Source organism: Mesocricetus auratus, unplaced genomic scaffold, assembly GCF_017639785.1.
Source record: "Mesocricetus auratus isolate SY011 unplaced genomic scaffold, BCM_Maur_2.0 Super-Scaffold_4256, whole genome shotgun sequence".
Taxonomy (NCBI): Eukaryota; Metazoa; Chordata; class Mammalia; order Rodentia; family Cricetidae; genus Mesocricetus; species Mesocricetus auratus.
This window is the reverse complement of record NW_024429182.1, coordinates 98,396,806-98,419,635: the sequence shown is the minus strand read 5'-3', so window position 1 is coordinate 98,419,635 and position 22,830 is coordinate 98,396,806. Positions and strand designations below refer to the sequence as shown.

Sequence of the window (22,830 nt, the reverse complement as noted above, 5' to 3'; positions counted from 1 at the left end):
TAACTCTTTCTTGATCCCTTGCCCACTGGCCCTCCAATTGCTTTTCAACTCCCATGGCCCACAGTGACACTTGTTCAAACCAGTTAATAATTCCCACAGCTGCCCTTTGCTCTGTTGACCCCAAGGCCCCATCATGAGCTTCCATCTCTCCTTCCCCAGCCAGAGCTCTTATTCCTGCCTTCCCATTCTTTGCCCAACCTTCTGAGCACTTTCAGCTCTGCACCCCAAACTGAGTTCATTTAGACAATGATGATACTAAGGGAGACAGGATTGGCTTTTGAGTGAAGATAGAAGGGACCAGGAGCATCATGAACAAGGAACCTCTGGGGAACTATGATATTCATGACCTGAGAACTCTGGAAATAAATACCGTGAGAAATAGACTGTTAAGGAAGTGTAGAGCCAGCACACGGATCTGGCTTTTGTCAGTCTGGTCTTATGCACTACTTAAATGAACATATATTGTAATGTGTGTCTGACAGTAAGCATGGCGCATGTAGGATCCGACTTAATCCTAGAATAGCCTGGGCATAGTATATTACAAGTCCCACTGAACAGATGCAGAATTGGTCGTGGGATACTTAAGTAGCTTTGCTCTACTTGAGCTTCAAATAAAAGCCAAATCTGTTATTTAAGCCCTGACCTCTGGGACAACAGAAGGTTTTAGAAATTAAGACATGCTTATTTCTAGATGGAGAGAGAGCTGGGCCCAGGTGGGTGAATACAAATTGGTGATGGTTGAGAAGAGGCTGAGCACAGGTGAGTGGATGAGAATTGGTGATGGGCGAGAAGAAGCTGGGCTAGGAGAGGAGAGAGAAGGCTGTGGAGGACAAAGGGAGGGAGTGTGAAGAGCACACTGCCTCCTTCTCAAGTGAACCCAGGGTTGACCCCAGTGGCTCCCAGAACTGCATCCTAATCTGCATTGGAGATCCTGAGAACCTGGGATGCAGCCATCAGAACATCAAAGAACTGTGGAGTAGTCAATCCATCTCATATCCACAGCATCAAACAAGCCCATTAGAAGCTTCATGGTGTAATGAAATGTAGGCCTCTACAAATGTGCAACTCTCAAGTCTTGAATCTTAGAAAACTTGAAATCATGGATTCATAGAGTATGGGGGAAACCTCTGGAGACCATAGCCTACCCCTGTGTATCTTTCATATGGGGAAACTGAGGCTCAGAGAAGGTAAGATGTTTCTGAATGTCACCTCGTGTGCTCACAGCTTTGGGAGTGAACACTTCTGCCAACAACCTTGGACAGGAGCTGGTGCTGGTGCCAGGGTCACTGGAACCAGGGTGACTGTGCTTGGCAGTCTCCTCTTCTCCTGGTTTTCACGTGGCCTTGGGCACGCACCTCCCTAGAGGAAGAGAGCGCTCCAGGCACCTTAGAGGGCATGGTAGGGTGGAGTCCGTGGCCACCAAAGGCCTCCTGCCAGGCCCCCCACAAACTCAGCTTCTGCCAAGCATGTTGGTGGCAGGGAGGAGCCCTGACTGAGTGGCTCCTGTCCTCATACTCTGAGCAGGCAGGGAAGGGAAGGCATGCCAATTGGCAGGGAAGCCCAAGGCTTTAGAACTGCCCCAAGGAAGGTAGGACACAGTTTCTTCAACAACTGACTGAGACCTAAGGTAGTCATGGTGTTGCAATCACCCCTCCCTTGTTGGGGGAGGAGACTGAGAAAGAAAGACATTATTCACTCCTTGGAGAGTCAGACTGGCTCTAGCCAGCACCCCAGCTGGGCCTGTGTTCCACCCTCTGCCAGGGGAGGCTGAGAGATAAACACAGGTCATTTGATATGGGCAAGACAAGCCAGCCAGGAGTTGCTGGCTCATGGGGGATAGGACCTGCTGTCTGGTGCCACCCTCCACAGTAGGTTGGTGGGAAACAGGTAGGGAAAAAGTTAAGCTGTGTGTTCCTAAGGTCCTTCATAGCCCCCAGTGAGAAAGCTAAGTAGTATGTTCCTAAGGTCCTCCATGGCCCATAGGGAGAAAGCTAAGCTGGGTGTTCCTAACGTCCTCCTTGGCCCCCAGTAAGAAAGCTAAGCAAGTATTACAGCAGTTAATTCTCACACAACGTTTAGGAAATCATCGACTTTTCCACACAGGGTCTCATGTATCCCAGGTTGTCCTCAAACTCATATACAGTTGAGGATGACCCTGAACTTCTTATCTTCTTTCCCCACCTTCAGAGTGCTGGAGTTACAGACCTCTGCCTCCAGGCCTGACTTAAAGGATGCGAGGAAAGGACCAAACCCAAGGTTTTGTGTATGCTGGGCAAGCACTCTCTGCCAGTTGAGCTACTTACCCAGCTCCCCTTAAGTAACACAGCACAGAGAATAAATGCAGGGTTCAATCCCCATGTTTCAGTATGGAGGCACTTCGCTCTGGTGGGCCCTCCCCGTTTCTTGTGAAAAGAAGAGCTAGAGTTTTCCTACAAGAATGCCATATCCACTTGGGGCTGAAGATCCCAGGATGGCTGCATAATGAGAGCTGGTAGAGACAGGGCAAGAACCATAGTGAGCCTGAGTAGCCATGTTGAAATGGGAAGCCTGACTCTGGGCCAGCCAAGAGGTAGGAAGAAAGTGAGGTGACAATGACAGGTTAGAAATTAAAGAAGAGGTGGAGGCTTTAGGGGAGTAGGAGGGGCAGCTAACCCATCTCAAACACAAGCCAGTGTTTCAGTCATTCTGAGAAACAATCCACGTACCTGTTAACAACAGATGCACAGTCATTAAGGTGACTCAGGGAAGTAACAAAGATGATCTCTCTCTCTCTCTCTCTCTCTCTCTCTCTCTCTCTCTGTCTCTGTGTGTGTGTGTGTGTGTGTGTGTTGTGTTCATGTTGTGTGTGTGTTGAGTTCATGTTGTGTATGTGCATGTGTATGTGTACAGATGTCTATGCACGGATGTAGATGTCAAAGGCTGACATTGGGTGTCATTCTTAATTCTTCCCCACCTTATTATATACTGAGGCAGGGTCTGTTACTTGAACCCAGCACTCGCTGATTTGACTAGTCTAGTGAGATTTCCACTAGTCTAGCCAGCCACACTTCTCCAGGGATCCCCTGTCCTCTGCCACCCACCCCCAGCACTAAAATCCCAGATAGGCTACCACACCTTTGGGACGTTCCACATGGTGCTGAGGATCTGAACACCAGCCCTCACATTTGTGTAGCAAGCTTTTGTCCACTACCATCCCCTTGGCGTACAAAGATCATTTATTTATATATTTTTTACATTCCAATCCCAGTTCCCCCTCCCTCCACTCCTCCTGATCCCTCCTCACCCTCACCTCCCATCTGCTCCTCAGAGAGGGTAAGGCCTCCCCTAGGAAGTCTACTAAGTCTGTCCCATCATCTCACTGAGGCAGGACCAAGGCACCTCCCCACCCCCACCCCCACCCCCACATCCCTTTATCTAGGCTGGGCAAGGTATCTCTCCATACAGCATGGGCTCCACTAAGTCAGTTTGTGCATTAGAGTTAGATCTTGAACCTACTGCCAGTGGCCTCATATATTGACCCAGTCACACCATCGTCACTTACATTAAGGGAGTCTAGTTTGGTCTTATGCAGGTTCCCCATCTGTCAGACCTGAGTCAGTGATCTCTTACTAGCTCTGGTCAGCTGATTCTGTGGGTTTCCCCATCATGGTCTTGACTCCTTTGTTCATATTATCACTTCCCCCTCACTTTGATTGTACTCCAGGAGCTTGGTCCAATGGTTAGTTGTGGATTTCTGCGTCTTTTTCCATCTGTTTCTGGAAGAGGGTTCTAGCTTCTTTGGGGTTATGAAGATTGTAGGCTGGGTATCTTTTGCTTTATGTCTGGTAACCACTTATGAGTGAGTACACACTCTATTTGTCTTTCTGGGTTTGAGTTACCTCACTCAGGATGGTTACAAAGGCCATTTTTAATGATACATGAATGTTAGATGCTGTGTGTGTGTGTGTGTGTGTGTGTGTGTGTGTGTGTGTGTGTCAGACTGAGATGAGAGGGACAAATGGGACAAAGGAAAGAAATCGAGTGTTAGTATGGGGCAGAGGAACAATGCACTGAGAGCCAGGAGACCCCGGCTTCTAGCCTACTTGGTGTGTTAACTGCTGTGTGGCCTTAGCATCCAATTCATCCTTTCTGGACCTCTTATTAACCACTATGCATAAGAACTGCCATTTATACCACAGTGTTGATCTGTAAAGCCTTTCATTGCTCAATCCCCACTGCCCTGTACGCTGCCAAGGCTCAGAGAGGAGCAGCAGCATGCCTAATAGCAAGCGTGTGGTCCAGCTAAGATTCAGACTCAGACATTCTGGGAGCAGGGATGAGGCAGGGCTTTGGGTTGGAACCTCCTGAGACTAACATCCCTCGTTGGCTTGCCAGGCCCAGGCAAAGTCTGCCTTTTCGGTGAGAAGATATATACTCCTGGCCAGAGCTGGCACCCCTACCTGGAACCACAAGGCACGATATACTGTGTGCGATGTACCTGCACTGAGGTAGGTCCCTCTGGCAACTGGGCCACCTCTGTCAAGTATGTCTGGGAGACCAGAGGATGGAAGGACACCCTGACTTAAGGTCCAGATACCCAGGAATTATCATCCTAGAATGAGCAGCTGTGGTGTAGTGGCTGGGCAGATTGAGGATCTAGTTTCTAGTCTAGTCTGTGTTGGTGCCAGCCTTGCTGTCTCCACCCAGCCGAGGCAAAGCCTCTGTGACTTCCACTCCTTCGTGTCCAAGGAATTCCCTCCAGTCTTCCACCTAACCATGACTCAACATACATTCCTCCACCTCAGCCGATCCAAATATGTGTTCTTCAAGGCTTCACCTGGAACAGTAAAGGCCCCCTGCCTGGAAGGAGCTCTTCTTGCATGAACATCATTGTCTCGGTCTCCTCATTACTGTTCACAACTATGTGCATCTCCTATGAGGCCCCCAAGAGTAAGTCTCACATCCAGCCAAAGGCTGAACCAAATGGGGCAGAGACCGTATCTTTGTTTTCATTTCTATCTCTCTTACTACCCCAACTGCACCAGGAAGCCTTCCATCACCACAGCACACTTGAGAAAATAAACATGAAGAAGACATGTTTGCTCCATTTCACAGCTTTAAAGGGTGTTGTTCAAGGTCAATTGACCACATTGTTTACTTTGTGGCCAGGAAGCCAAACAAGGGCACACCCCCAGTGACCTATGGACTGCCCACAAAATCCCATCTACTGAACCTCCCAACAGCTTCACCCTGGGACCTGCATTCAACATCCAAACCATATCACCGACCCAGCACCGTCCTGGGCCTTGCACAGTCAATTGGGTAGCATAAAGAAACCCAGTGAGGTGCAGAATTCTCCAGGAAGGTGTGAGGATGGGAGAACAGGGGGAGTGGGGCGAGGGGACACTCAGCCAGCAGGGCCCTGCTGGTTTATGTCTTGAACTCATTTTCTGGATGGTGCTGGGGCTTCTGGCTCTCAGACCCTCAGCACCCTCTTTTACTCCACAGACCTAGAGAGGGAGGAGGCAGAAGCTCTGAGGGCATTCATGGTTAAGACAGAGCCTCTAGAGGCAGAGAAGAGCCCCAAAGGAGACCTGAGTGGGGAGCTCTCCACTTCCCTTGCGGGGCTCACTCCTTCCTGGGCCCTTCCCTCTCTCCCCACTGTTCCACCCATCTTAGCTTCAGGTAGAGCTCAGACACTGACAGGAAAGACAATCCCCCATGGCTGCAGCCGCCTCCTTTTTATTATCCTTAGCACATCTGATGCCAATAAGCCTTTTAAGAAGGAACTTTATGAAATATAGCCAGAAAACAGAAAGGAAACCATAACAGAAAATTCCAGACATGTCACATGGTCCAGTTGACAAAGGCCAAGTTTTGTGATCCATTGGCACTTATTCGTGCCTCCTTCCCAGAGTTCACACATGTAGTTTCCTTTCCTGAGCCCAAAGAGCCGCCGTCCACATTTCCACAGTGCAGTCTGAATGCCTCCATTTCTCTCCACCATTGCCTCTCCTCACCATCTAAGCTATCTTCATCTCTCATCCGGACTGCTGCACGAGCTCACCAACAGGCCTCTCGGCTGTCCCTCTCAAAATCCATTCTCCACGAAGCAGCTACAAAGGCCTTCCTTGAACCCAGAGCTATGGTGTCCCTTCGTTCTTAAAACCATCCAATCACTTTTTTCTTACGACAGGGTCTCATGTAGCCTAGGCTAACCTCAAATGTATCTGAGAATAATCTTGAACTTCTGACCCTTCTGCCTCTGATAGTGATAGTGTGTGCCACTGTGCCTACTTTGTGGGGCGCAAGGGATAGAACCCAGGGTTTCATGCATGCTAGGCAAGCACTCTGCCAGACCAGCCCTCTAGCAGTTCTCCTTATCTTCTAACTCCATACACCTGAGCCCTGCTGCAGCCACACCAGCCTGATGTCTGAACCTCCAACATTTGGGACATCCTCACTATTCCCTCCATTGAAATAGGCTGCTTTTCCCTTCACAATGTGACTGTCATCTCTTTAGGAGGGCTTCTCTTACAGTCTCCAAATGTGTCTTCTAATTACACCACCTGGTTTGGTCATGGCTGTAAACACAACACCTGAAGTTAGCTTGCCCCTGCTTCTTAATGCCGTATGGTCCACCTCTAGCCACTGGGGGTGCAGGCGTCTGAGAACAGAAAGACTGTCACTCATCCTGGTTGTGTGTCTATGCTCAGTATCCCAGGCAGGCATGGGCCCTGGTGATGGTGGTTAGCTGCTGTGTGATCTCAGACAGCCTCTGGGACATTCTTTGCTCCCAGTGTGGATGCTAGTGCCTTTCAGCGTTGTTGAGGGCAGGATGTGAAGTCATCTATATTTACACAGCCGCTCCAAAAAATGGTGGGTCTGACCCTACAGTGAAGAGCCCTGCACGTGCCTTGTCCTTGCCTTTTCACCCACAAGCTGACCCTACCTGATCCACTGCCTCCTGCTGTCCATCACTTCAGCAAGAGCCAAGAGACCACACGTCCTCAAAGTCCACATGGTTTCTCACCTGAGGGCCTCTTGAGATTAATTCATCTTCACACTTGAGGGATCCCTAGGAGGTCACTGTTGAAGCTCAAACCAATTCTGATCAGTCCTTGGCGTTATCTCTGGCCATCTTGGGAAGTAGAGATTCCAGAGGGACTCAGGAAGTCTAGGGTCTTCCTTGGTGCATGAGGTGGCTTCTGGAGAAGTCCAATCCACAGCTTCTTCTGGGCAGAGGATGATAAAAAGGGAACTACATACTAGAGAGCTGGAGTCAGCTTGATTAACTAATCAATGCTGACTCCATTCATTCAAGAACCTCCATGTCTGACCCCTGGCTCTCTCTTCTCACATAACTCACACTTTAGATTTTAGTGGTTGCTTGCTTGGAGTCAGGCCCCACGACTACCATGCTTTGGAGTTCATGGTTGAATAGGGGATACAGTGAGTCTGGCATGGGAGCAAGACCAAGGTGTGGGAAGGCTGAGGAAGGTCTGAGAGGTGGCCTGGTGCTCTGGGAAACCCCTGTGGTCTCTATCGTTGCCTCTGTTAATCTCTATGTGTGTTTGTCTGATTCTTTTACCTGCTGATCTTGATGACATTAAAGAACTTCAGGTCCCTTCTATGGTGCCAACCCCAGAGGCTCTGTCCAGGATTCCACAGACCTCTTGGAGACTAGGAGAGTAGGATGATAAAGACCCAAGTCTTTTCCACACCAGATTTCAGTCCTGTCCTGGTCGCTGGCATCTTGTGTTACCACCCTCCTCTGAACACAAAGCTCAGAGTCAGTACTGTAAGACAAAAAGCCATAGAGTTAAAATTAGCCTGAGCAGAGCACCAAGATCAATGCCCCGATACCTCAAGGCTTTTACTTCTACTTCTCATACCCATGAAAGGGCCATGAGGTCTAAGCAAACCCCTGACAGGTCTGTCTTCCCCATGGGTGAAGGATGCAGATGAGTAGGCTAAGTGAGATCGATTAGCGGGAAGGGTAGGGGCAGGGCTCACTTGAGTTTATTTTGGATCCTATTGTATATAGGCTTAAGACAAAGCAGGATTGTGTAGTTTAGGGTGGAATTTTGGGGTGAGGACCACTGCAGATGGGAGGCAGTGGTTCTTTGGAATAAGGCCTGACCGTGTATCTCTTCCAGATGGGCCATGTGAATTGTTACCGCCTCCGATGCCCACGTCTCCACTGCTCACAGCCTGTGATGGAGCCACAGCAGTGCTGCCCCAGGTGTGTGGGTAAGTAGCATCCTTCCTCCCCTGGTACCGAGCTCCACACTTGACCAGCTCACTCTTGCTGGAAGCCCCTGGCTGAGAGAAGCTTCCAGAAGGAAAAGAGTGGCCCTGTCCATCAGATGTGTGGGAACTAACAGATGCTCAGTGGACACATTCTGGATCCCTAAATAGACTAGGGTAGCAGCAAACTTCTGGTTCCAAAATTGATACACATTGCAGGAGAAGGCAGGTGGAGTAGAAATGGGTCGACAAGATGACTCAGCAGGTAGGGGAAACTGAGCTCCCCAAGATGAACACCTGAGCACAGTCCCTGGGACCCACATGGTAGGAGGAGAAACTGACTCAGGATTATCCTCTGACCTCCACCCACATGCCACAGCTTGCACTCCTTCCTCCAGAATGAAGAAATGTAGTAAAAAATGTAAAGTTAAAGGAAGAAAGAGGAGAACTGGCGGAAGGAGATAAGATTGGCTTGGCATGCTGACTTCACACTTGGGCTCCTGTCCCTCTGCCAGTGAGGAAGTAATGGGGAAAGTGAAAGTGAATGACTTGTGGCCCCTGTGTGCTTGTGTGTGTGGTGTCTTTGCTGTGGTACATTTCTCTACCTCTTAGATTGTGAACTCTAGGTGGCAGGGCCAAGCCTCGGTCCTCACTCTGTTCCTGGTGCCTGGCCTGGGGCCTGGTGCTGGGAGCAGTCTTAGTGAGGGTATTGTGAGGGAGTGAGAGGGGTGTCCCAGCAGAATGAGGAGTGGGAGGGAGCTGGCCTTGGTGGCCAGTGAATGACAGGAGTTTACACCGAGCATCAGGATGGTGAAGAACTTCACACCTGACTCTGTGAGAGTAACTCCATGAGGGTAAGAATTCTGTATTCTGCAGCCCTGTCTCTTGGAGAACCAAGCCCAGAGTGCTCCATGCACGTTCATGGGCTTCAGACACTGAGGAGTGGCTGGGCTGCAGTGGAGAGAGACATGTGGTCAGATGTGGTTATTGGTGAGACCTCTTGGCCAGCTGATATTGTAAATGTCTGGGAAGCCAGAGTCAGACCTTAGGTTAAATGCTAAGGGGGGAGAAAGAGCAAAATCTTCAGAGAAGTGACCTTCCTAATTCTGGCAAAAATCTTAAATCCATGGAAATTTCATTTCCTTCTTCCTGTGCTCTCCTGCCTGCAGATCCTCATCAACCCTCTGGGATTCGGGCTCCCCTAAAATCCTGCCAGCTCAATGAGACCACATACCAGCATGGAGAGATCTTCAGTGCTCAAGAGCTGATCCCCACCCGCCTGTCCAACCAGTGTGTCCTCTGTAGCTGTATTGTAAGACCTTCTACCATCTCTGGGGGGTCCAAGCCAGCGTCTCTCCTACAGAGGGGATGGGGCAGGTCATTAGTGAGAATAAGAGAGGTTGGAGAGAAGGGAACACCCAGGGTCCACAATGTCCTGCCCCTAGCTTGGTGAGATGACCTTTCTCCGGGTTTCTACGCCTGATCCCCAAATAATGAGAGTAGCTCATGTCTGCTTTCCCCAGTGGACACTGTACCTCTGTGAAGGGAGGAAATGCGTCCATGTTGTTGCTGTGTCTTCTCCTGCCCCATGCCCTGAGTCTATCATGCAGAGGATGCCCGTGGCTGGCTGGCTGGCTGGATGAATGAATGCCATTCATCAACAAGCTTGGGGCACAGATAGGATTTAGTCTGAAGTGCTTAGGCTTTCCATGCCCATGGTCTAGGCCTAGGGGCGCAGCAGGGTTGACAGCCCTGTAATTGGGGAACAGAGCAAAGCCAAGCGTGGAGGGAGGACTTAGGATGTCTTCATCTTCTTGCTGGGAGAGTCTTGAAGCTCTCTTCCCGTAACACGTGCTGTTACTCTTACTGTCAGGTTTAGCATCCCTTTCTCTCACCATACCTCCTTGAGGGAGTCTGCTGAGGTGATCGTTAGCCTCTTTCCAGATGAGGTGTCAGTGAGCTGGGCGTGAACTCCAGCTCTGCTCTGGCGCTGTGTGACTTTTTCTGAAGAGACTTGGACTAACACCACAGATAGGGTACCAAAAACAAACCAAAGAAACTATTCCACTCAAGCCCACCTTGGTGCATTCGTGACAGACATATTAGGTGACAGGCATGTGGCTGGCTCATAGACAATGACATCACTAAAAGTTCCACCCCCACATGCGTGACAACTCATGTCACAAATACATCCTTGGAGTTCCCTCTACAACATGCAGGCTGCTCTACCAAAGAGTCCTTCTCCCCAGCTATTGCTTGCTCATTTAATCTCGGAGGGGGCCTTGGGAGCCCTAGATCTTTCCGAGTGTCCCGAGCCTTGAAAGTTTCCTTGGCTTCCAGAGTCTTATTAGCCAGCCTCCAACCTCCCTGTAGGAGGAAATGTTTCAATTTGGAGGAAAACACTTGGTCCCCAGTGTGACTTAGGCCAGCCACCTCTCTCTAACCTGCTTCTCCATTTTCTTCAGTCTCCATCAGTTCAGGCTATGAGTCTTAAAAGTTTCCATTTGGTAGACAAAACAGCCAACCAGCGTCTGGAAATGATGACCTGTCAGGCTAGCGAGTGACTGCTGTGCGGAGCATGGGCCTCTCTCTAGAGACTAGGACATTGCAGCGCTAGATTCAGGTTCACAGAGCTGTCTTCAGTCAATGGCCCTAGGGGAAGGGTCAGATAAACGATGGAACTCAAAGCAGTTAAGTAGCTTGCTTACAGCTACACAGTCAAAATCCAGACCCAGACCTCCATGACTCCCAAAGTCTGTGCTCCTTTCCCAGTGGGATGCTGCTTCCCGTAAAGGGGGAGGTGTGCGTTGGGACCAGGCTGTGGAAAGATGCAGACATGATGGTGGTGGATGAGGGGATGCTCTAGAGGTTCCTTTGTCCACCCTTGCTGGCAGCATAGCTCTCCTCTCTTCCACCTCATCCCTGTTTATGCCTCTGGCTTGAGGTCTGACCTCCCCTCTGGAGCAGGAGCTTTACCTCTCAGACTACAGGAATAAGGGGCCTTGTAGCCGCTTTTCACGGTCACGCTGGCAGCTGATCCTCACAACCCCAACGGGTGTGCTCTCTGCCTTTCATGGAAGGAGAGAAGACCTCTCCAAAGGGGCCCAGCCTCCTACTTCCCAGAGGGCCCTGTATCCTGCAGTCTCACCTTGAAGTTCAAGGCCAATGGTTTTCAGTAAGACTGATATAAGCCTAGGGGCCACCCATGTAGTCCTCTCCCTTGCTGGGTCCCTGATGCAAGCCTGAGAGAAAGATAATTTCAGTAGGAAAAACCTGAAGCCTGAGCTCTGGTCCCTTCTAACTTAACGTCTATGACTAGGTGGCAGTTCCCCGCTCCTCTCCAGGACTCCACTCATCTTGAAGCCATCGCACAGGTGGCTGTGAAGGCTGAGGGAATATTGGAGGTGCAGTTCTTTTCAGGGCTTAGAGAGGGAATAGGAGATCAAGGGGAAACTCCAGAGCGGACTTTCCCTGCTCAGGAACCACATGCCACTCCCTCCATCCTCTACCTCAGGGGTGACTTGTTCCCAGGGAAAGAGACTCTCCTGGGCCCCAAGGCTGTTCTTCAGCAGAGCTCATCTCCAATCTGGTGTGTTCTGTCTGTCAGGAGGGCCACACCTACTGCGGTCTCATGACCTGCCCGGAGCCCAGCTGCCCCACCCCACTCCCTCTGCCTGACTCCTGCTGTCAGACCTGCAAAGGTGAGTGTCACAGTGAGCTTTGTCAACTTGACACAGTCACTCGAGAGGAAAGCCTTAACTGAGGAATTGCCTAGATCAGAACAGCTGGTGTGAGTATCTCTGGGGAATTGTCTTGACTGTTAATTGATGTAGGAGGGCCAACCCTCTATGGGCAGCAATGTTCCCTAGGCAGGTAGCCCCTCCTGGGCTAGCCAAGTCAAGCAAGCCAGCAAGCAGTATTTTTCCCCATGGCTTCTGCTTCAATTGACTGCCTACATTGATTTCCCTCACTAATAGACTATAACTTGTAAGCTGAAATAAGCCCATTCTGCCCCTACATTGTTTTCTGCAAGAGTGTTTTATCACAGCAATAGTGTGACTAGAACTAGTCTTCCTGAAGTCTGCCATGGTCCCACAGCACGCCCTTTATGGACTTGCAGGAAGGGCCCAGGGACAGCCAGCATGTAGCAGACACTCCCTTCCTACAGGGGGGTGATAGCTTGGCATGGATGTCCCAGAAAGTAGGACCCATGGCTATGCTGTCCTGTGCCACTTCTGTGACTTCAACACCAGGCAAAGTAAAATCTAGGGGTGGGAGAAGAAGAGGAAAAAGTTTATCTGCAGCCTTGTCAAGTTCCGTTGCCCAAAGCTCACATCAATAGCCCCCATTACTGTCCCTCACTTCTGCAGTGTGGGTGATGGGCAGCCCTGGGAGCAGCAGGCAGTCGGAGGAGGAGCTTGTCAGGGGACATGGATGGGAGGCACTGCCAGGGAGAAGTCGGGGGCAAGCAGCTGCTGGGAGCAGAAGCGGTGCCACCGCAGAGCCTGTAGCGAACCATCAATCGGGTACTGTCCCCACTACAAGCTAAAAGGAATAAAGTAGCACCAGAGAGGGGGTGAGCATTGGCTGAGTCCTCGCCTCTCCTGTCTTCACCTTGGCAGCAGAGGGCACGGGCTTGGACTCCTGGTGTAGATTCTCTGGGTAAACTGAGGCACGTGTGGTCCTGAGGAGCAGACTGGGCTTGAGCAGAGGTATATAGTCAGAGTGTCCGTGTGGACTGGGGAAGCCAAGGAGAGCTTCTTGGGGAGCCTGGGATGCTGGGGCTTGGGAAGATGTACTTCTGTGTGGTCCTCCTTACTCTCCCAGATGTCAGCTGGGAGGTGAACAGGGAGGCTGGCCTCAGCGGCTCTAACAGGCAACCCAGTTCTATTCCCTGGCTCTCTGAAGCAGGGACACCCAAGACAAGCCAGATGGTGAAGCAAGGACTTGGGAAAGAGAAGGCGCTAAGCTGCAGGAAGCTACAGGGCTCCCCCTGTGTTCTGGTTGCCTGGGAATAGCAGCTAGAAGGGGCTTCAAGATTCCCCTGGAGGCAGAGAGACTGGAGAGGAGAGCCCTGGAAGTGTGTAGTGAAATCCCTGGTTGCAGGCATGGGATTCTGGGATCTTGGGACCATCCACGAAGGGATGACCAGTATCCCAGAGGGGTGACTTTTAAGGAGACTAAATAAGATGCTCTGACATGGCTGAGCGGTTCGGTTCCTGGAGTGCCCAGGTCAGTGCCCAGCTGGGGAACTGAAGAAGCATCCTGGTTGTGGATATTCTTGATAGCTCAACGAAGACAAGGACAGGTCATATAGAGAAGTTTGGTAACTTGTAGGCTGGGTCTGCAGATACGGCATTAGGCTTTTGGAAGGGACAGATCTAGGCAGATGCTTCAGGGCCATGGCTGCAATGCTGACCCCATTTCCTTTTGAGCTTCCAGACAGGACAAACGAGAGCTCCACTGAAGACTTGACACAGCTGCAGCCTGGAGAGGTGAGAGTAGCCCTGCCGGCGTGTGGGAGAGAGGCCAACAGTCTGCAGGACTCTTCAGCACACCGTTTTCTCAGCCACTTTTCATCTATTCCCGATCCCATATCCCTCTGTCCACCCTAATCCAAGGGCTGAGAGCTTGACTCTGGGTCAGCAATAGTTGCCGCCTCCATGTTCCAGCCTCTCTCCTTACCTGTCATCAGGGGCCCGTTATGGCTGATAGGCCATAGGGAACAGCTTGCCATACAGGGCAGCGTAGGCCCCAGACTCCCTGTTATCCCTCTGGGGAACCTCTCTGACACAGTTCTGTCCAGGGCCTGTGTGTGTGAGCAGCCCAAATGCCCAGGGAATGGCCTCTGGCTTGGTCCATGCTTCTGTGACTCATTTCTGGGGTGCACGTTCTTTGCCAGGGATCTGCCTTTCTGCCCCCCATTTTCATCTTGGTTCCTGTCAATCTCTTCTAGAATTCAGATGGCCTAACTTTCCAAGCTCTCTTAGGAGAAGGAGATGGGAGAATGAACATAACCTAACTCAAGGCCCCCACAGCTCCTCAGTGCCATGTCACAACGTGAAACTCCCTTCTGTTCTTTCATTCTGGACTCCGGGAGCCTAGGACCACCAAAGCTGGGCTCCTGACTTTCCTTAGCCAGGGCACCCATTGGCCTCTGCCAGGCTGGTTTCTCAGGAGGGCCCATAACCCTGAGCCATTTGATCCACCCCTTCCCAATAGTCCCTAGAAGACAGTGTGTAGGGCCCACAGGCCAGGGCCTAACCCTGAATACGAACTGAATGACGTGGGCATGTACCAGTTGGGAGCCACGTCCTTCAAGTCCTTCTTGCCCCAACTCCACTTTACCCTCATTTCCTGGGCTCTTCTGTGTGCCTGAGCCTGTACTGGGGCCTGGGTGCTCCTTTCTGCCGGCTCTGTCTCTGGGCCGTGAAAGAGACTGTGTGGAGTGGGAACAGACTGTAGGAGGAGATGTGTAAGCGGCTCATGGACATGGAGGGAAAGGACAGGCTCTTCTTCCTGTCCCCATCCTGTCGCCTTCCTTCTGTGGCCTGGATCCCAGTCCCCAAACTGAGCTGCAGAGCACCCACCCCATAAGCTGCCATCCCCACCCATGCTTCGCTGTCTCCACCATCCTATATCTGGTCTGGAGGGCAGAGGAGTAAGAGTAGGGCCTGGGAGTGAGAACCTTGGATTCCAGTGATTTTGGAAAGGGGCCCCTCTTTTTAAAAACCCTGTGTCTCTCGGTAGATCTTGTTTTCCTTCACTGTGGAATTCTGGAACCTTCTGGGATCTTCAGAGGCCATTCTGTTGTTTTGTCACCTGACTTTTCCTATGCAATAAGTTTTCTCTATTTCTGAAGCCATATTGTTCTGCCTACCCATGGCGGCAGCCCCAAGGTCTGAGAAGGACTTGGTGGAGGTTGGCTTATCAAATCCTTGTGTTTTCATTAATCAGTCTGGAAATATCTCAGCCCTCGCCCAGATGGTTCTGTGTGAAACCCATGCAGAGCCTGTGTCCTGTCTCTCTCTCTCTCTCTCTCTCTCTCTCTCTCTCTCTCTCTCTCTCTCTCTTCCTCTGGTCTCTACTAACAGACCATTTGATGCAGTCTGGTTTGTGGCCCCAGCTGTGGCCTGTCCCACTCAGACAGCTCTACACCCTGCCCGCTGTTTGCAGAGACAGGGTCCATGCCCAGAGGATGGAAAGAGGAGAGGCCCCAGCACCCCAGCCCCTACCAGCTTCAGCTCCCCTCTGGGCTTCATCCCTCGCTACTTCCGACCAATGGGAACCGGCAGCACTACTATCAAGATTATCCTGAAGGAGAAGCATAAGAAAGGTGAGGACAGGACCCTCCTCCCATCTGCTGATGGGGTGGGGACCTCTACCTCCTGCATCCCCTACTCTGGTTCTCCAATCTCAATCTGACCATGATCTTAAACTGAAGATCATGGACCCTAACTCCCATTTGACAGATGAGGACACTGAGGAGCACAAGTACTGAATCGGGGAAAGAATCGGCTTTGTTTTGTGGGGGTGGAGGGGTGTCTCACTATGTAGCTCAGACTGGCCTTGACCTTCAGATCCTCCTGTTTCAGCCCCCTAAGTAATGATATTCCATTGAGCATCTATTATGTCTTCATTGAGAAGTGGGGGAGACAGAACAGAGTCTGTCCCAGCCTCTACCCCAGTGGGCTGCTAGACTAGTTGGGGAGACGCGTGAATAAATTACCATGAGGCAGGGCTGAGGACAAGACTGTAAAACGAAGGAGGGGCAGAGCTGGTCTTCAGGGGACGGTGGGGACGGGGAAGGAGCACTAGCTGCAGAAGGGGAGGACAGGGGTCCACAGCAGGGCTCCCAGGCTGGTAGGAAGGGATGAGCCATGGGTCTGCCAGGTGTTGACAGTTGTCCTTGGCTCTCCTACTGCCCGCACTCTTCTTGCTCCACCAGGACCTCTGAGGCCAGGGGAGGGCTCTCCATCTTCAGCAAGCCCTGGCTATTGGATGATGTCAGGGTTGGTACAGGTTTTATTCTCTGGCCTGCGTTTTTGCAGGCAGTGGAGCTGGTGTTCCCTAGGCGCTAGACTCTGGGCAGAGCCAAGTCACTCACCCTCCCTCCTTCCTCCCTGCTCTCCGTGTTCCAGCTTGCACCCACAACGGGAAGACATACTCCCATGGGGAGGTGTGGCACCCTACTGTGCTCTCCTTCGGCCCCATGCCCTGCATCCTGTGCACATGTGTGGATGGCTACCAGGACTGCCATCGTGTGACCTGCCCCACCCAATATCCCTGCAGTCAACCCAAGAAAGTGGCTGGGAAGTGCTGCAAGATCTGCCCAGGTAGGAGGGCTGCTGAAGGCAGGGGCGGCACTGGCCACACCACTGGGAGCCTCTGGGACCTGGAGCGCTTACACTTAGCCACAGGATGTGGGCTTTACAGGTGCCCGGACTGCTAGAAGTACAGGCATAGAAGATACCAGACTACATGAACCACCTAGCATGACAGGGGTAGGCTCAGAAGTTCTTGACATAGATGTGAAATCAAATGATGTTTTGCATTCTATGAAGCCAGAAAGTATTAGAACACGGAACATTTTGAGAATAGCCAATGTTGATTGAACACATCACAAACTTTTTCCCCCTCTTTTAGAGGAGGAAGCAGATGCCGACCACAGTGAGGTCGCTTCCACCAAGTGTCCCAAGGTGCCAGGCCAGGTCTCTGTGTACACGCTGGTATCCCCCAGCCCAGCTCCAAGCCCAGACAGCCTGCACCGCTTTGTCCTGGAGCATGAAGCCTCTGACCAGGTAGAGATCTACATCTGGAAGCTAGTGAAAGGTGAGTGGCCAGCTCCTGCTCCCAGCCTTGTATTCCTCTGGTACCTTCGTGGCCTCAGAACCGATAAGGGCCTTACAGAGGTTTTATTGATGCCTCAGTATCCTTCCAGGAGTAAGAACCCCTTATTCCCATCCCCATTTTCATTCCTCTGTGGTGTCTGATAGCTCTGATAAGCTCGCCAAGGCCTATGAATGCTCCCTCTCCTGGACATGGAGGGTTACTGCACCCTTTGAGGAGCTGACTGTAAAATCATAGACTCTACTGGTGAGATTGAAGCATTGAGCCATGATCGGAAACCTGGAGAAAAGAAGATTCAGTGGGTGGGGACTGCTGGCTCCTGACTCTGGTTGGATGCCCTGTCAGAGGAAACAGCTTTATTCTGAGTGACTACAGCGGTCTGACCACAAGCAGAGTCTATGCAACCCAGGCAGATGCTGGGTTCAAATCTCACCTCTGCTACTTCAAATCAGGCCTCTCTTCTCATTCTTAGCCATGTGACCTCGGGTAATCACTTAGCCTCTCTGGACCTCAGTGCTCTCTTCTGTGAACTGGGGAGAGGTGTTTTGGGATAATCTCTGACCTATGGAATGTGGCAAAAAATATCTGTATCCGCCTGCCACACCGGCTGATTAGAATAAGAGAGAGGTGCTTCTGTTTAGTAAGAGGAGGCTCATCCTCAGAGCCCTCCTGTGCTGAGAGGAAGGTGCAGAGCAGACAGAGAAAGAGAGGCAGAAGCAGGGACTCCTGCCAGTGTTCTCAACCTTCAGGTCACACTGTTTCAGCACTCAGACCACCCACACTCTACACCCCAGCAGGTGCTGGCAGGGCAGCAAGCAGTGAGCCCCCACCCTTGGGAACATATGGCTTGATGACTCGAATGCAACAGGTGCTTGTGGGAAGCTGATCTGGTCAGGGAAGGCTTCCTAGAGGGTGGACCTTTGCAACTTGAGAGAAGCAGGGGAGCCTTCGAGAAGCCACGGGGGGGGTTCAGGCAGGAGGGCAGCAGCCCTGTGCCCTGTGATCTGGATGCAGCAGACGCCATGTGGAAAGTGCCCCCGTTTAATCCTCACGAGAAGCTTCATGGTTTGTACTCAGGCCATTATTTTGTAGGTAAGAAAACTAAGTCTGAGAAGCTGGGGTATATTTTAGTCACCAGAATGCTTGCCTTATACACAGGAGGCCCTGAGTTCAATCCCCAGCACAGTACAAACCAGACACTGTGGCAGACACCTGTAATCCCAGAAGTGAAATCAGATTTCAGGGTCTTTTTCAGATACATGGGGAATTTGAGAACTGCTTGGGCTACGTAGACACTGCCAAACGAAGGAAGGGCAGACAGGCTGGAAGATGACATGACTTTCCCGAAGGCTGAGGGACTTGTCTGAGAGAGATCAAGAAGGGGCAGGATAACACAGAGAGAATGGGAGGGACTTATTTCCTGTTGCATCACCACCAGACCCAGCATAAAAGAAATGGGGGGGGACTCTTCAGTTCTACCATGCCAGACTCTACTGTCCTGTCCCTGGCGGCAGTCCCCATCTCCTGGCCCCCTGGGTCACCTGAATGTTCCGTGATTCCCTCCCTGTCCCAGACCTCATTATGGAGACTGTCATTTGCAGTGTCCTCCCTCAGAGGAGTGGGAACAAAGAAGCAGTGACCGCTGGACCTGCACCAGCAAGGCCATGTCATCTGGGACCAGCTCAGGACATCGGTACTGAGCATAATGGGCTCTGGGTTAAGAGCCTGTGATGGTCCCTGGCCCCTGCCCCACCCCCTGCAGGTGCCTCCATCTCAGCTCAGAACAACTTGGTCCAGAGATGAATGGCTTCACCGTGCACCGGACTGGCCTATTGCCTGGAACTCACTCACTAGCACCAACTCTGCCTAAGGGGTCACGGGTTTAGCTATGCTTAGACTTTACATGACCTTTCAAAAGGGCAAGAGACACATTCAATACCCCCAGGTTCCAAAGTGTCTTCCTCTCCGTTATGCCCTACAGACCGTGGTGGAAGGATCCCTCACACCTGTCAGTCATCCATCCCTTTTCCCATTTTTTTCTGTGTGCTGGGGAGCGTGCAGTGGTAGGCCAGTGGAGGAGGGCCCATCCTCCTCTTATAGGGGTTATTTCTTGCCATTCGGGTGTTGTTCCTGGACCATGGGAGCTATATGCTGGTCCTTGGCGTCTACAATGGAGCTCCAAGGATAGTGCTGGCTAGTTCCCAATTACTGAAACTCAGGCTCCACATCTGTGTTTTCTGTTCCCCTTCATGGCCCCCTCTGATCCCTGGGTATAGGTCTGGGTCTTGGTGTTCCCCAAGGCAGTGCTGGCTGCATTTCTTCTCTCTGGCTGTGATGGGTAACTGCTGATGCCACCACACAGGCCATTGCTTAAGGCCTCGGTGCCATGTATGGTGCCAGGGTAGCTTCCCACAAAGGGAAAATAACAGAAGATTCAATTAATACTCCATTCCTTCTGGGGCCTCACTAGACTAGGTACATATGTATTTACCTACTCATCTACTTATCCATCCACCCACACCATCTATTCAGTTAACCAGATGCTCTACACCTATCTGTCCATCCACCCTTACACACATCCACCTACCCATCCACCCTTACACACATCCACCTACCCATCTATCTATCCATCTATTCATTCATCAACACACCCATCTATCCATCTCTACCCCACACCATTTATCCATCCATCCACCCATCTATCCATCCACCTCACGTCTGTCCATCCATCTGTAACGTGCAGTCTTCCTGCTCACCACCTGAGTCCCATCGCCACTTTAGCTTCCAAATAACACACAGGACACTGTTAATTATGAAGCTGTTGGCTTGGTTTCTTATCTGCTAGCTCTGACTTGATTATTAGCCCATAATATCTAATATAGATTTTATAAAGATTTATCTTTATGAGGACGCACTCCTGCCACGTCCGTTCCTCCCTGGACATCACATGGCGACCAGTCTCTTCACTATATTTCCCAGAATCCTCCTTGACTCCTAGTCCCACCTATCCTGCTTTCCTATTGGCCAACAGTGCTTTATTGACATATACACAGAACTTCCCCCATCATCCATCCATCCACCCACCCATTCATTCATAAATACACATATACATGTATACATCCATCCACCCATCTGCCTACTCCACACCCATCTAGTCATCCATCCATCCATCCACCCACACATTCATTCATACACATATACATGCATACATCCACCCATCCATTCTTCTATCCAGGGAATCATATATCCTACATTTTTCATCTCAGAACCCAAAGAGTTAAGTTCTCAAGAGTTCCAAGTCTGGGAGAGAAGGTGGGAATAGGCATAATGACATAAAGACAGCACCATAGAAATGGGTGGAATTGGTCTGGGAAGATTGCTCAGTTGGTGAAGTTTGCCTCAAAAGCATGAGAACCTGAGTTCATTCCCCAAAAGGCATGTAAAAATGGTGCGTGTAAAGGCACACACTTATAATCGCAGCACTAGAGGAGCAGAGACAGGAGGATCCCAGCCAGACCAGCCTCCCTGGTGAGTTCCAGGCCAATGAAAGACCCTGCCACAAAGGAAGAAAGCAGCATTACTGAGGATGGTACCCAAAGTTGTCTATCCTCTGTCTTCCACATTCACGGGCATATATGTGTATGCACCCACACCCACATGAACACCTTTAAAAAGAAAAATGGGTAAAATGATAAACAGACCCTAAGTGTTATATGTCGTGCAGAGAGGAGGCTACAGTCCCCTTCAGAGTGGATCTGGGAAGCCTTCCCACTAAGACCTGGTGGATGGGTGGCTCAGTTGCTGTGCAGAGAAGGCTCAGTTTCTTCTTAGGACCTCACGTGCTAGGGCTGGTCCACGCTCAAGACATGAAAACTCCATGTTCTTGATGTCTGAATGATCACAGATATGGATTTGTATCATCTGTTGTATGCTAGAGAAAAGCTTGGCTGGTCTACATGGTCAGACTTTTATTCTTCATTGTCTCTTTTATTCTCCCCTCCTTCCTTCCCCCCTCTTTCCCTTCACCGTGAGCAGGTGTATAGATGGTGACAAGAGGAGCAGCAGAGAAAAGAGGTTAACAGACATATTTTATTTATTGTGGAGGTGACAGGTGGTCAGAGAAGCCAGTTCATTTCAAATGGTCACCATTAGGATTGTGGGTTAAGAGGGGCTCGGGCCCTGGTGTGGTGACTGAGGAGATGCAGTGGGGTGGGAAGACAGGAACGCTGCAGGTCTGGTCAGATTGGAGGCCGGGAGGGAGGTGGTGGGGTGAATTGTGGGTTGTCACCCCACCCTACCTTCCTAGCTCATGGCTTGTCTGCCCACAGGAATCTTCCACTTGGTTCAGATCAAGAGAGTCAGGAAGCAAGATTTCCAGAAAGAGGCCCAGAACTTCCGGCTGCTCACTGGCACCCATGAAGGTGGGGACCTTGGTCTAGGAACAGGGCCAGGGAGGGGAACAGAGACAAAGCAGGACCTCTTGGGGAGTTCCCAGGATGCTGGTGTCAGGAGTGGGGGAGGGGGCTGTCAGCCACAGACGTCAGTTCCCAGCACAGGAATCCAGTGGGTGTCTGGGCCAGAGATTTCTCAATCCCTGAGTGAGAGAGAGAGAAGGTGAGATTAAGCAGCTGGCCTTGTGTTGGTCCAGTAGGGTCAGGTTTGAGCCCCCAAGCCCTGGTGCTTCCCATCCCTCTAGACCAGCGGCTCTGAACATGTGGGTCATGACCCCTTTGGGGTCTCATATCAGATATTTACGTTATAACTAAAAACAGTAGCAAAATTAGTTATGAAATAGCAACAGTAGCAAAATACAATTATGAAATAATTTTATGGTTGTGGGTCACCAGAACATAAGGAACTGCATTAAAGGGTCACAGCATTGGGAATGTTGAGAACCACTGCTCTAGACTACCTATTCCCAATAAGAGACCCTTCTAATCACTTTGCCCTGCATTACTCTATGAAGATGGACTCCCATGCAGTTTTGGGGGGTGGCAGGTCAGGAGACAGATGAAACATTACCCACAGGAATAGAGTCAGAAAACCCAGCCCCTAAATGCAGGGTGTCTGGAGGCTGAGTCATACAACTCTACGATGGGGACCCCACCTCGCCACCAGTGTGTCCCAAGGCTTAGCCCATACAGTCTCTCCTGCCCCAAGCGTTGAAAGCCCAGTCACTGGCACTGTTGCACACATGTGTGTGAGCATATGTGGCCATACACACCCCTTGTCTCTTCTACCTCCATCCATGCAGGTTACTGGACCATCTTCCTAGCCCAGACTCCAGAGCTAAAAGTCACAGCCAGCCCAGACAAAGTGACCAAGACATTATAACAAGGACCTTAAACAGTTGCAGACATTAGCTTTATTGTTTTTGTTATTATATATTAATAAAGAAGTTGCATTACTGCCACCCAGCCTTGCCTGTTGACTTCATATCCCATTTCCAGGGACCCTTCTAGACAGATCCATGCCTTCGTCTTGAATTCATATGGGTGGATGCGTATTCAGAAGGGTACGGCCCCCGAGTCCTCACAGCAGCTTTTCTTCAGAGCCGTGAGAGCTCTTGCAGCCTCCTTGTCCAGCCTTTGTCTCCCAGCACCCTAACCCCTAAGCTTTTTTTTTCATTATATTTTATTACATTTTTTTAAGAAAAAAAAAGCTTGCTTCACATGTCAATCCCATCTCCCTCTCCCTCCCCTCCTCCCACACCTTCCCATCCCCCCAGGTAGCACCCCTACCTCTCTAGGG

The 22,830-nt window shown here is 50.9% G+C and overlaps 1 protein-coding gene across 1 annotated transcript in view; it reads left to right on the top strand.

Annotated features, from left to right (window-relative positions):
• The window catches only part of Chrdl2 (chordin like 2), a 28,835-nt gene extending 6,343 nt beyond the window's left edge, over positions 1–22,492 (top strand). Inside the window, exons 2-11 of the mRNA XM_021229477.2 lie at positions 4,375–4,487; positions 8,139–8,232; positions 9,399–9,541; positions 11,837–11,930; positions 13,672–13,724; positions 15,406–15,565; positions 16,371–16,565; positions 16,876–17,061; positions 21,408–21,500; positions 22,334–22,492. Coding sequence (XP_021085136.1) covers positions 4,375–4,487; positions 8,139–8,232; positions 9,399–9,541; positions 11,837–11,930; positions 13,672–13,724; positions 15,406–15,565; positions 16,371–16,565; positions 16,876–17,061; positions 21,408–21,500; positions 22,334–22,413 — 1,211 coding nt within the window. The 3' untranslated portion in view covers positions 22,414–22,492. The remainder of the gene's footprint in view (positions 1–4,374; positions 4,488–8,138; positions 8,233–9,398; positions 9,542–11,836; positions 11,931–13,671; positions 13,725–15,405; positions 15,566–16,370; positions 16,566–16,875; positions 17,062–21,407; positions 21,501–22,333) is intronic.
• Positions 22,493–22,830: the final 338 nt, after the last annotated feature.